The following is a 13,757-nucleotide window of genomic DNA, read 5'->3' as shown; positions in this document are numbered from 1 at the left end:
CTGCTAGCAACTCACAAACAACTAGCAATTTCTTCTGAAGTCAGGTGGTTTAAGCACCTAAGTCATTTCTTGTGATGAGTTAAGCATGGGTTGTATGCCACACAAAATGGCTGGAAGTGGAGGTGCCTGCCTTATACCTTCTTGCTCAGTGGTTAGAGCGCTCCCTTGAGATGTGGGAGAGCGAGGTTCAATGTTCCCCCCCCAGCAGGAGCGGGGAAGGAGAAAGGATTTGAACAGGGATCTCCTATCTTTCAGGAGCGTGTTCTGATTACTGAGCTATGGGATATTCTGATACAGGCTCCTTCAGTCTTCTGGTGAAGCCGTTCCATTGTGGATACCTAGTGCAGCAGAGGCTCTTGATCTTGGGTCTCCCGCCTCCTAGATACGTACCCTAATCACGGGGCTGCAGACTAATTCTCTGCCCAATGACTCAAACAGTTAACACAGATCATTTAAAAAGTTGTTGGGCCAGAAACAGCTCAGAAAAGGGCAAGCGCTGTAAAGTTGATGCCGTAGGAAAGGGAGGTTGAATTCAGGGATTTGAGCACGCTCTGTAGGGAGTAGGGGTTAGTTTAGCGGAATCCCCATGCTTTGGAGTAGGGGATTCCGCTAAACCGTGTCTGGTCCGCGCCCTCTTCTGTTTCAGCCGGGCGGGGCATCCAGCAACCCGTTCTGCGGAGTCGGGGGCGATCTGGACACGGATTGAACCGCCAAGGCGATTGGAAGGGGAGGATGTTTCTGGTCTGGGGGGTACCTGAGGTTTGAAGATTCATGTACTAAATCTCGGGGGACTCAGAAACACCCTCCCCCGCCATGGGGCCCTAAACGAGGACCCACCCTAGCCAGACCCATTTCCTCCCTTCCGCTGCACCCCGCTCTCTCCCGGGCAGGGCGCCGCTCCGGCTGGGGGACTGTCAAAGCGGCGGAACCTTGGTGTCCCGGCTGCCGCGGGCCGGCGGGTCGCTTTTCGGGGCGGTACCAGCCGTTGTCCTTGAGCGGGCGGGGCGGGCGCGTCGCCGGGGACGGGCCGGGCGCCATGGTGTTCTTGCCCGACGAGTCGCGGGGGCTGCCCCCGCCGCCCATCGCGAACAGGAACTCGGTGTGGCTGGGCCTGGTGGGCTGGGCGTCGGCGCTCGTGGACAACGCCTTCAACCGGCGCCCGGTCATACGAGCTGGTGAGGAGGGAGGGGAGCTGGCGAACGGGGTCTGCGGGGGGGCTGGGACTCGAACTGGAGAGTCGGCAGGGGCAGGAGGGAGGCTGCGGGGTGGGGGGGGGCTGAGAGGCTAGTGGAGGGAGGCTGCGGGGTGGGGGGGGCTGAGAGGCTGGTGGGGGAGGCTGCGGGGTGGGGGGGCTGAGAGGCTGGTGGAGGGAGGCTGCGGGGGGGGCCGAGAGGCTAGGAGAGGGAGGGGCAGGAGGGTGGCTGCGGGGGGGGCTGGGAGGCTGTTGGAGGGAGGGGCAGGAGGGTGGCTGCGGGGGGGGGCTGGGAGGCTGTTGGAGGGAGGGGCAGGAAGGGGGCTGCGGGGGGGCTGAGAAGCTGTTGGAGGGAGGAGCAAGAAGGGGGGTTGCTGGGGGGACTGAGGGGCTGTTGGAGGGAGGGGCAGGAGGGGGGCTGCGGGTGGGCTGGGAAGCTGTTGGAGGGAGGGGCAGGAGGGAGGCTGCGGGGGGGGCTGAGAAGCTGTTGGAGGGAGGGGCAGGAGGGTGGCTGCGGGGGGGCGCTGAGAGGCTGTTGGAGGGTGGCTGTTGGGGGGAGGGAGGTTGCAGGGGGGGCTGAGAGGCTGTTGGGGGGAGGGAGGTTGCAGGGGGGGCTGAGAGGCTGTTGGGGGGAGGGAGGTTGCAGGGGGGGCTGAGAGGCTGTTGGGGGGAGGGGCAGGAGGGGGGCTGCGGGTGGGCTGGGAAGCTGTTGGAGGGAGGCTGCGGGGGGGGGCTGAGAGGCTGTTGGAGGGAGGGGCAGGAGGGTGGCTGCGGGGGGGCGCTGAGAGGCTGTTGGGGGGAGGGAGGTTGCAGGGGGGGCTGAGAGGCTGTTGGGGGGAGGGAGGTTGCAGGGGGGGCTGAGAGGCTGTTGGGGGGAGGGAGGTTGCAGGGGGGGCTGAGAGGCTGTTGGGGGGAGGGGCAGGAGGGGGGCTGCGGGTGGGCTGGGAAGCTGTTGGAGGGAGGCTGCGGGGGGGGGCTGAGAAGCTGTTGGAGGGAGGGGCAGGAGGGTGGCTGCGGGGGGGCGCTGAGAGGCTGTTGGAGGGTGGCTGTTGGGGGGAGGGAGGTTGCAGGGGGGGCTGAGAGGCTGTTGGGGGGAGGGAGGTTGCAGGGGGGGCTGAGAGGCTGTTGGAGGGAGGGGCAGGAGGGGGGCTGCTGGGGGGGCTGAGAGGCTGTTGGAGGGAGGGGCAGGAGGGGGACTGCGGGGGGGCAGGGAGGCTGTTGGAGGGAGGGGCAGGAGGGGGACTGCGGGGGGGCAGGGAGGCTGTTGGAGGGAGGGGCAGGAGGGGGACTGCGGGGGGCTGGGAGGCTGTTGGAGGGAGGGGCAGGAGGGGGGCTGCAGGGGGGCTGGGAGGCTGTTGGAGGGAGGGGCAGGAGGGGGGCTGCGGGGGGGCTGGGAAGCTGTTGGAGGGAGGGGCAGGAGGGGGGCTGCGGGGGGGCTGGGAAGCTGTTGGAGGGAGGGGCAGGAGGGTGGCTGCGGGGGGGGCTGAGAGGCTGTTGGAGGGAGGGGCAGGAGGGTGGCTGTGGGGGGGCTGAGAGGCTGTTGGAGGGGGGCTGCTGGGGGGAGGGAGGTTGCAGGGGGGGCTGAGAGGCTGTTGGAGGGAGGGGCAGGAGAGAGGCTGTAGAGGTGGGGGGGGACAGGACTGAGGTTGCCTGTTGGGCTTTAGGAGAGACTGTTTGGGAGGCAGTAGGGAGAAGATGCTTGGGGTGAGCTGGTGGGGATTGTGTGGAAGGGATTCTGTAGGGAGGGACCAGTGAGTAGCTCTGGTGGAAGAAGGGATTTATTATTATTTTATTATTGTGGTAGGTCCTAGGAGCCCCAGTTGTGCACCAGGACTCCATTGTGCAAGGCCTTGTACAAACGGACAATCTTTTTGTTGTGTCTGCCCTAAAGAATTTACAGGGCTGAAGGACCCCACCCCTGCCATGGCGTGCATCGGTGCTGACTCTGTGGGTGCTCCAGGGCTGGGGCACCCACAGAAAAAAATTAGTGGGTGCTTAGCACCCACTGGCAGCCAACTCTTCCCTTCCCTCCCAGCACCTCCTGCCCACTGCAATCAGCTGTTCCACAGCTTGCATGAGGCACGGAGGGGGAGGAGCAAGTGTGACGTTCCCCTCTGGTGTTATGTGGACCGGTGATCTGCTAGGTCACTCCAATCCTTGATTTTGGGAGTCAGCCTGACCATGCTCTGCTGTGAGAACCCCCACTCCTGGGCTGTTCACGCACAGCCTCTGGCATGTAAGCTGTCCCTTGGATTGTGCAACCAAATGACATTGACCAATATCTCTGGTCACGGACACAACCTTAGGAACCTCTGTCTTGCAGTGTCCAGTTATGCCCACTGGACTCTGCAAGCTTATATGAGTTCGTCAACGTAACAAAGAAATTGATATGAACCAGGCTTGTTATCCCAAGGGGAGACTCTGACATACCTCAAACCAAACACTGCTTCAGGTAGAATAAACAAACATCTTTATTAACTAGAAAGATAAATTTTAAGTGATTATAAGTCAAAGTGTAACAAGTGGGATTTGATCAAATGAAATAAAAGCAAAACACATTCTAAGCTGATCTTCACACTTTCAGTGCCCTTACAAACTTAGATGCTTCTCACTACAGGCTGGCTGGTTACTCTTCAGCCAGGCTCTCCCCTTTGATCAGTGCTTCAGTCGCTTCCGAAGACACCTGTTACGACAAACTTTGCGTTGGATACCACACAATCATTTTACAAGGATGAACTTGGGGGTGCTGGGTGTTCATCCGAAGTACAGAGCATCCCAGCAGGGATGGGGTGTGCTCAGGAGAGGGGGCAGAACTGAGTGGGAAGAGGTGGGGTGGGGTGGGAAGAGGCAGAGTGGGAGCTTGGGAGAAGGGAGGTGGGGCAGGGCCTGGGGCAGAGAGGGGGCAGGAAGAGGCAGGGCAGGGGTGGGGACTTGGAGGAAGGAGTTGGGCGGGGCCTTGAGCGGAGCAGGAGTGGGAAGGGGCGGGAGTGGGGACTTGGAGGAAGGAGTCGGGTTGGGGCAGGGCCTGGAGCGGAGCTGGGGGATTGAGCACCCCTGGGGCCTTGAGGAAGCCCATGCCTGTGATGGGGTGAATCTATACCTCATTGAGGTATCTAATCCCCATATACCCCCAGCCCTGACAGTGCCCCTGGGCCTAGAAGGCAGAAGTGAGACGCTTACCAATAATGCCTCTATCTCTCCCCATTTCCTGTGGGGAGGCTTTTCCACAGCTACTGTCAGCTGACAGGTGTGGACTCTGATGGGAATCTTTCCATTTTCCACTTTGCTTATCCTGAACACTTGATAGTGACAGTCTCATCTGTATCATGTACCCCTGGTTTTATTCTGGAAGATGAATATGATCAGACTCAAAGCCCGTCAAGACCTCCTCCTCTGTAGTCCTAGGGATCTAGGTGTATGTCTATCTGATCTTGACTGAGGTTTCAGATGAAGGTGTAACACCATCATGTCCACTGCCCAGTCCCTGATGGTACATGGGAAAATTCCTTCCCTCCACCCCCATTCCTGGTGATCAGTTCTGTGCATGTGAGCAAGCATTGTCCTAATCCTAGTTAGACATCTACTTCCGTCAATATCCTGAAAGCCCAAGTAATCATTTGACTTTTTCTTGGGGATTCTTCCTGTATCCAAGTTACTAATCTCCAGACCATGACTCCAATAATAATAAAATCAGATTGTGCGAAGCCACCTGTAATAAATATTCAGCAATCTGGGTGGTTTTAGTTTTAGTTTAAGATCTTAAACATAGTGACTGTTGCAGCCTTCATGTTAAAGTCTGATACCTTCAGAATGCATCCCTAGCACCGATGAGACTAAGGCTGCTATTTTTGTGGGTCTGAATTTTTTATAAACACATGTCAAAAGCAGGGGGAAAGAAAAACCATAACTTCCATGTGTAGCAATGATATCTATAACATTACTTATCATTTTCTCTGGATTTTTTTCCCACATTGCAGGAGTACACCGTCAGGTCCTGTATGCCACTGTGGGCTGGTGTGTTGGATATTATATCAGTAAACGTGCAGACTATATTCATGCTAAACTGGACAGAGATCTGATGGAATACATGAGGCAACATCCGGAAGATTTTAAGGAAAAAGGTATACTGAGTTGCTGTTTTAAGAAAGACATTGCCAACTAGTTAATAAGTGATAAATTCTGGTATGCCCAAATCAGAATCCAGTCTTTCAGAACAGGCCACAACTGGCTAGTATCACCTCTTTGACTGAGTTACAATTTAAAGTGATATAGAAAGTTAGGAAAGTTATGATAGAGAAATGGACCTTTCTTGCTCAACAGACCTGCTGCCTTGGCGGTTTTCTGTTTTTTTCCATTTACTTCACTGAGGAAATAAGCTTTTAATAGTAAGCACTACAGAGGCAATATAGCTGTGGAGGAGCAAACTGAATTATAGATGTTAGAGATGTCGGAGACCTAGTTTATGATTTTTTGTATTTTTGTAACCAAGACTGGGGCCCTTCTTTACTAGGTACTTTGCTAACTTATGGTGAGAGATGGCCCCCGACCCAAACAGCTTACCATCTAAATGATAGTAGGTTATCCATTGTGGGGCTGTTCTCTACAATATGTGTTGTCCCTTGTGTTGCTGGGATTAAACATGCCATTTGATTGGCTTTTACCACCTCCTATGGAGGCTGTTCCATTGCTTCAAAGGTTTTACTAGATTCTCTGATCTGATTTGATACCAGTAGGAACTGTCTGTTAAATTCCCACTAGAGTTCTAGTGGTGATGATATGAGGCAGACCAAACCCAGCTTGTTTTTCAGATCCACTTTGACAGCTGGGAACTAGGTAGGGGGAAATGACTTTGTATATTTTGTTCTGGAATAATTGAGAGAACAAATGTGGACCCTGCCCCCTCCAGAAGGCCTTCGTACAGAATCACACTTCAACTTAAATCTCCATGAACTGCAGTGTTTGCATCAACGCATCCTTTGGCCAATTTTTCAGAGAACTATCCACAATGATTCCAAGATCTCTTTCTTGAGTTGTAACAGCTAATTTAGACCCCCATCATTTTATATGTATAGTTGGATTTATGTTTTCCAATGTGCATTATTTTGCATTTATCAACATTGAATTTCATCTTGCCATTTTGTTGCCCTGTCATCCAGTTTTGTGAGATCTCTTTGCAACACTTTGCAGTCTGCATGGGACTTGAGTAGTTTTGTATCTGCAAATTTTTGCCACCTCACTGTTTATCCCCTTTTCCAGGTCATTTATGAGTATGTTAAACAGCACTTGTCCCAATACAGACCTCTGGGGGCACCACTATTTATTTCTCTCCATTCTGAAAACTGACTATTTATTCCTGCCCTTTGTTGCTGATCTTTTAACCAGTTTTCCTCTTATCCCATGACACATTACTTTGCTTAAAAAGCCTTTGTTGAGAGACCTTGTCGCAGAATTTCTGAAAGTCTAAGTACACTATATCCACTGGATCACCCTTGTGCACATAGACTCATAGATATTAAGGTCAGAAGGGACCATTATGATCATCTAGTCTGACCTCCTGCACAATGCGGGCCACAGAATCTCACCCATCCACTCCTGCAATAAACCTCTCACCTATGTCTGAGCTATTGAAGTCCTCAAATCATGGTTTAAAAACTTCAAGGTGCAGAGAATCCTCAGCAAGTGACCCGTGCCCCATGCTACAGAGGAAGGCGAAAAAACCCCAGGGCCTCTTCCAATCTGCCCTGGAGGAAAATTCCTTCCTGACTCCAAATATGGTGATCAGCTGAACCCTGAGCATGTGGGCAAGATTCACCAGCCAGATACCCAGGAAAGTATTCTCTGTAGTAACTCAGATCCTACCCCATCTAACATCCCATCACAGGCCATTGGGCTTATTTACCATGAATATTTACCATGGTTTTCTGAAAATCTAAGTACATTATATCCACTGGATTCCCCTTGTCCACATGCTTGTTTACCCCCTCAAAGAATTCTAGTAGATTGGTGAGGCATGATTTCCTTTTACAAAAACCATGTTGTCTCTTTCCCAACAAATTGTGTTCATCTACGTGTCTGATAATTCTGTTCTTTGTTATAGTTTCAACCAATTTGCCTGGTACCGAAGTTAGGCTTACTGGCCTGTAATTGCCAGGATTGTCTCTGGAGGCTTTTTTTAAAAATTGGCAACACTTTAGCTATCCTCCAGTCATTTGGTGCAGAAGCTGATTTAAATGATAGGTTACAGACTACCAATTAGTAGTTCTGCAGTTTCACATTGAGTTCCTTCAGAACTCTTGGGTGAATACCATCTGGCCCTGGTGACTTTTTTTTAATTTATCAGTTTGTTCCAAAACCTCCTCTGACACCTCAGTCTCACAGTTCCTCAGATTTGTCACCTAAAGAGACTGGCTCAGGTTGAGGATTCTCCCTCACATCCTCAGCCGTGAATACTGATGCAAAGAATTCATTCAATTTCTCCACAATGGCCTTATCCCCCTCAAGTACTCTTTTAGCATCTTGATCGTCCCATGGCTTCAACTTTGTACCACTGCTATAATTTTAATAGTTCTGGAATATTGTCTCCTCATGCAGTCTAAAACTGTTGGCATAGAGGTAGGAAAGGAGGGCAGTTAGTGTGCAACTGTGACCATTCTTTTCAGAAACTGATGAGAAATGGCTAATGAACCCACTGTGATCCCTTCATAGGCAGGCTGGAAATTGTACTTAGATTAACATAGTGAACCATAGACTACTTCTCTGTGATTCAGGCTTTGTGTGCACTCATTATAGATGACATTTGTTTGCAAGAATGGAAACTTAGCTCTTGATCAGTCATTAGGGTGCCATTGTGTGTGTGTGACAAAAGTAAAAGACATCAAGCTAGTGACAGACCTATTCTGAGTTTTTTCTCCTTTCTGAAGGGTCATGGAGAGGATGGGGTGTTTTAACTCCTCCTATATCTTTTTCAAGACATACCTTTTGCCGTAGTTTTATTTCCCTTCCCACTTAACACAACCCCATCTTCTGCTAGCCACGTTCACCAAAACCTGCCAGTCAAGCAGAGGGGAAAACTGCCTCTTCAGAGTGTTTCTTCATTTCCCAGCCGAATCAGATATTAAGCGAGTTTAGCCTGATTACTTCTTCCCCAGACTCTGGGTATTAAAAGCCTGATTCAAAGTCCATTGAATTCAGTGCAACGTTCTTCATTTGGCCAGGAGCAGTAATCCTCAATTTACCTAGATTGCAACATTCACTTTATCGACAAACATGCCAGGTGAAATAAGCATTAGTAGAGACATTATGGCTCCATAGTACAATAGAATCTTGCTAATTAGCTTTGCCTGAGAGAGCCATGGTGACTGAATTTTAGAAAATTAGAAATGATGGGAAGGGGGACTCAAGTTTACTGCCTAGCAAAATATATTTGGTTAAGTGGAGTTTAGTTATGATTTTCCATTATGTGCCAGTAAATATTCTGTAGAAGTAATGAGTTCTTGATAATGAGACCTCTCTACAGGGCTCTGCTATTAAACCTTCACTGAGAAGGGGAGAGAGGAATGTTTAGTTTGTGAAGCAAAGTGCTACTGTAGTAAAGCCTGATCCAAAACCCACTGGAGTTAATGAAAGACAGGATCCTATTGACTTCAGATGACTTTGGATCTGGCCCATAGCAAATGTTCTGATTTACTGATTATTGATCAATAACAAACCCTCTCTAAATGCTGAATAAGCTTTCGTAATTGTACTTGATTACCTTTTGCAGATAGGAAAACCCTAGCTGAGGTGCTGGAGGACTTCCATCCAATTCGCTGAAAACTTCTCAAGAACTACAGACTTGTTCACCAGATCGTGTTTCGTGAGATCACTCCCAAATATATTTGAGCAGACTGTATGTCAGTTGTTCAAATGCCACTGGTTGAAAAATAAAAAAAAACCCACCCTTACTATATTCTTATAATTAAAACTATGAATAATTAGTGTGTGCCATTTGTTATTAATATTTATCTCAGTATTTTGCAATGCATTTAGCTCTTTTATTCTATTTAAATGTTAGTTTTGAGTTGCCTGTTAACTTTTGCGAAATGAGAACTACTGTACCAAAGAAAATCATGGAGGTCAGTTACAAGTCTGTTGATGTAGAGGTCCCCTTCTTCCTGAGAGCGAAATTTAATCCCTGCCTTCTGTTATTGTTAACACGTTCCTTGAGTCTTGGTCACACTGTGGCTTTGCCCATGCGGCGCTCATTGCAGGATTGGGGCCAAAGTTGGCCTTGCTAGGAAGGGTTTCCATACTGGCTGAGAGAGAACACAGTATTGACAAGGCATCCATACTTGATCCCCTTTAGGATCCTATTCTCCACTTGCTTTCTCTCTGTTGTTATTATTTGGATCCAAATTTTTCCAGCTTTGGTACCTAAAGTTAGGACGACAAATCCATATCTAGGCACCAACGTTTGTTGTTTTTTCTTTTCCCCAGAGATGCTGAGTATCCACAATTCCTCAAATTCAGTGGGAATTGCAGGGGCTAAGCATCTCTGAAGATCAGGCCACTTATTTAAATGCCTAAATACAGATGTGTCTAAAATTAGACATTGAAACAAAGTTGTTGACCTATGGGGTGGTGTGACCCAGTCTCTCTCCTCATTATTGAGTTGAGATCCAAGACAAATGTCTGAAAAATTAAAGTTTAACTCCTGAATAAGCTTTTCCAAGTTTGCGCAAACTGCTCTATCATGCCCTTGGCGCACATCGTAGTTTATCACTTTTGGGCCATGCTTTAAAATCATGACCCTTGTTGCTGTATTTAAACCTTTTATTTTGCTGCTGTTACTGTTCCAGTTTTTCTTTATCCATGTATAGAATCCTGGAAATGTTGGGCTGGAAGGGACCTCAAGCGGTCGTCTGTTCTAGTCCATCTCCTCGCACTGAAGCAAGATTAAGTATACCTACACCATCCCTGACAGGTGTTTGTCTAATCTGTTCTCTAAAACCTCCAGAGATGGGGATTTCATAGCCTCCCTAGGTAACTATCCTAATCATTAGAACGATTATCTTAATATCTAACCTAAATCTTCCTTTCTGCAAATTAAGCTGATTACTTCTTGTCCTTCCCTTGTACGTGGAAAGCAATTGGTCGCAATCCTCTTTATAACAACCTTCTACATATTTGAAGACTGTTAAAAGGTCCCTTCTCATCCTTCGCTTCTCTAGACTAAACATTCCAAATTCTTTCTGCCTTTCCTCATAGGTCATGTTTTCTAAACCTCTTATCATTTTTGTTGCTCTCACCTGGACCCCACCAGTGCCAAGTACATTGGGACAGTTACCTCCCAAGTCTTCCTGTTAATACATTAATACAGAATGACATTTTCCTTTTTCTCAACAGCATCACACTGTTGACTCATGTTCCATCTGTGATCACTAGAACCCCCAGATCCTTTTCTGCAGTACTGCTACAAAGCCCGTTATTCCCCATTTTTCCTTCCTAAGTGTATACTTTGATCTTGTCTTTATTGACTTTCCGCTTATTGATTTCAGACCCGCTCTCCAATTTATCAAGATCATTTTGAATTCTAATCCTGTCTTTGAAAGCACATGTAACCCTTCCCAACGTGGTGTCACCTGCAGATTTTATAAGCGTACTGTCCACTCCATCAGCCACATACTAATGAAAATACTGAATAGTGCCTGATCTAGGACAGACTTGTTGGGAACACCACTTGATAAACTAATCTCTCAAATAGGTTTCCCAAGATGTGCTGTTAACAAATTACTCCAATGCTACTGAATCCCAACGTACAGCAATCTTATCTAAGGCACTGCCTTTGCTTCCTGCAGTGTCTGAAATTAATCTTCAGAATGCCTCTTGCCTAGAGGAGCCATTACAGTTTGATCTCTGTTGAGGTAGCATGCCCTCTGCTTTTGTCGTTTAGCTCCAGTGCAGCATGTCAGTAATCCTTCCTACCTCCAGAGGACACGTGGAAGAGACTTGATTAACCTTCCTTAATCAGGTTGCTTCCATCACTGTTTCTGCTTAAAAGTGATCTTTAAATTGTGAGACTAAAATACTTTGTTCATTTTCTCTACCTTCTAAACATTACTTTGAGGGGGGAATATTTTGAATGATAAATATGCTGGGTAAGAAGGAATATGGGTTATTGTATAATAACTACCATGCAGTGACCACCTAATGGGAGAGCAGAACCACTGTCTTCCATGTGATCTACAACAATTGTTGTGCCTCTGCCCTAGCAGTGAACAAACAACATTCCCAGAGCTGTGTTGAGATCAGACAATTATGATGCACAACCCAAAAGCCTGGGTATACAGTGCAATGTACAGTAATTTGGGAGTTTATAGAAGCAAACCAACTGACAAGTAACAAATGGTGAAATCAGCAAGGCGTACATTGGCTCTATTTAAAACATGGCAGGGGAAAGGGAGGGGTCATAACTTTTTGTTAAGTGATTGAAGCCCCTTATTTTTATTCCCTTCCTTTGACTATCCCATTTGTCTGTCGTGGTATGTTTTGTACAAGCAGCCAGCTAAAGCTGTTAGTGAACAATAGGTTTATCCTGCACCCAGGAGAGTGGACAAATATCCTGTAGTAGATCTGCCAGTAACACTTACCTGAATCAACTAGCACTGTGCTTTCTGCTGAAAGCAGTCATCACCTTCCTTCCCAAGAGCTAAAATATTTCCCCTCCTGCCTCATTCCCAGACAACCTGACCTTCACTCATGGGTGGCGGGTATCATAAGATGGGGGGAGGCTGTGCCTCCCTACACAGCCTGGCGTGGTCCTGCCCATGCTCTGCCCCCAGGAGTCCTCCTGCAGTTCCCAGTGCTCTGTCCTGGACGGGGCTGGGGCTGGCCAGCCTGCTGCGGGGACTTGGTGTAGCTGGCACTGGGGTTATGCTGGCCATCTGGCGCTCCGGGACTGGGGGCACTGCTGCTGCGCTGCCCGGTGCACTGGGAGCCACAGTGGGGGCGCTCTGGGCTCCTGTGGGGGGAGAGAGGACAGGAGGGGCAGGGCCTTCAGGTAGAAGGGGAGGGGCCAGGGGCTGGCCTCCCCCAGTGGTTGGGTAATTGGCTGCCCATGACTTCGCTGGTGTAGGGAGAGGAAAAACTCCCATGAGAAAAATGCTGACCCCCTTGAAGTCATGTCATCACATGTCATTTTTTTTTCCCTCTTCTTCTCTCAAAGGAGAAATTGGGTGGGTTTTTTAATAAGTAATTTAATATGTTACATCCCCTGTACTCTGTGGGTGTTAGAGAAGCAGATTGAAGACGTACACCTTTATGCTTGGAATGGAACATGGTGAGGTTGGTGAAGTTTTTAGTTCCTTGGGGAAGTTCATTCCATAGCCTTGGGCCAGCCCTTCAGAAAACCCTGTCTCCTTCGTAGGCAGCCTTTATGCTTGAGGTCCAAAGTTACATGTGCCTGAGGAGTGGAGCTATGGACTTAGTTCCTCATCTTTGAACTCTCTCTGAACTTTCAGGTATCCTGGGCCTGAAACAATGATGCCTTGAAGATAAGGACCAAAACCTTGACTTTGACATGGTATTCAATGGGCACTTAGCATAGCAAACAGAAGACAGGTTTGATGTTGCTCAAGAATTGGCTTTATTAGACCAGGTTTTTTAAGAAACCAAACAAACTTAAAAGGTCATTTTGGTTTGTGATGTTTTATTACCAAATAGTGGGTGGAAGCAGCCCTCTTTTAAAAGTACAATTACAAGTAAGAAAAGAGGATTACCTTACCCATGATTTTCAAACCTCACTCAGCAGCAACATAATACAATGATTTTTGCCCAGGTAGTTGAAAATTAACATGCACGTGATATATTTGAGATGGACAATGAGTTCATGTTACAGCAAGGAATGATCACATTTATTCTGCTTATTACAAAACCATTGGTCATCAGATAGCCAGCATCTTTGGTGTCAGTCAAGTAATTCACCATCAGTACTTGCCGCAGGATGTCAACTGTATGCAGCACAGGGGTGGTAGTTTGTCCTGTGGGATAATCACAGAATAGTCAGCAATTTTGGCATGTTCTCTTTGATGTACGTGTCTGAGGAAGTACTGATTTTGGTACTGCATGTATTGTCATTCAAAATAGCCAACACAGGAGGGCATTTCTAGGTTCAAATGTTTGAATCATACCTAACTTTTTAAATTACAAAATACTGTTTTTCTTAAGTCTTTGACACATATTAACCCCCATTAATCCTCCATTTATTACAAGAAGTACAGGAGATGAGGTTTCCCCCTGGAACTTAGTTCTGTTCCTATTAACCACATACATTGTGAGAGTCCTTAGAGGCCTGAATCAAAATCTTTGTACTAGTGCTGTACAAGAGCATGCACACACATGCACAAAATACAGTCTCTGCCTCCAAGAGCTTGTCATTGAAGGAAGCATTTGAACTTTTCACTGATCAGTTAATTTCAAACTTGAAGCATAATTTCAAGTACTTGTATTTTTCTAATATCAGAAAAATTGTCATCTTTATAGAGCAGCTTTCACCCCAAAGCACTCTGCCAACTACAGGACGTATAGC

At 48.1% G+C, this 13,757-nt stretch overlaps 2 protein-coding genes across 4 annotated transcripts in view; both read left to right on the top strand.

Moving 5' to 3' along the window:
* Window positions 1–902: 902 nt before the first annotated feature.
* On the top strand, window positions 903–9,168 carry NDUFC2 (NADH:ubiquinone oxidoreductase subunit C2). Of its 2 annotated transcripts, none has more exons than XM_038386720.2 (3): window positions 903–1,175; window positions 5,170–5,313; window positions 8,955–9,168. In XM_038386720.2, exons 1-3 carry the CDS (start codon window positions 1,037–1,039, stop codon window positions 9,002–9,004), a joined length of 333 nt encoding a protein of 110 aa, XP_038242648.1. In that variant the 5' UTR covers window positions 903–1,036; the 3' UTR covers window positions 9,005–9,168. The 2 variants fall into 2 exon arrangements, with proteins under 2 accessions (XP_038242648.1, XP_043360018.1); XM_043504083.1 differs by lacking the exon at window positions 8,955–9,168 and adding an exon at window positions 8,223–8,335 and having other exon boundaries at window positions 966–1,175.
* A 149-nt stretch (window positions 9,169–9,317) lies between these two features.
* KCTD14 (potassium channel tetramerization domain containing 14) overlaps window positions 9,318–13,757 on the top strand; it is a 29,337-nt gene continuing 24,897 nt past the window's right edge. Inside the window, exon 1 of one of the 2 annotated variants that reach the window (XM_038386716.2) lies at window positions 9,318–10,213. The gene's annotated coding sequence lies outside the window, so the exon portion shown is untranslated. Of the gene's footprint in view, window positions 10,214–12,255; window positions 12,791–13,757 lie in introns of those variants that run through there. The other variant, XM_043504082.1, reaches the window with a different exon arrangement.

This window comes from Dermochelys coriacea, chromosome 1 (assembly GCF_009764565.3).
Source record: "Dermochelys coriacea isolate rDerCor1 chromosome 1, rDerCor1.pri.v4, whole genome shotgun sequence".
Taxonomy (NCBI): domain Eukaryota; kingdom Metazoa; phylum Chordata; order Testudines; family Dermochelyidae; genus Dermochelys; species Dermochelys coriacea.
This window is presented reverse-complemented; position numbering and strand designations above follow the sequence as displayed.

Excerpts from the sequence above, each read along its gene's own strand:
- NDUFC2 (XM_043504083.1), top strand. The coding sequence starts at position 1,037 with ATGGTGTTCTTGCCCGACGAGTCGCGGGGGCTGCCCCCGCCGCCCATC. Across the intron at positions 1,176-5,169 it reads GCGCCCGGTCATACGAGCTG|GAGTACACCGTCAGGTCCTG; the intron begins GTGAGGAGGGAG and ends CCCACATTGCAG. Across the intron at positions 5,314-8,222 it reads GGAAGATTTTAAGGAAAAAG|CCACGTTCACCAAAACCTGC; the intron begins GTATACTGAGTT and ends ATCTTCTGCTAG.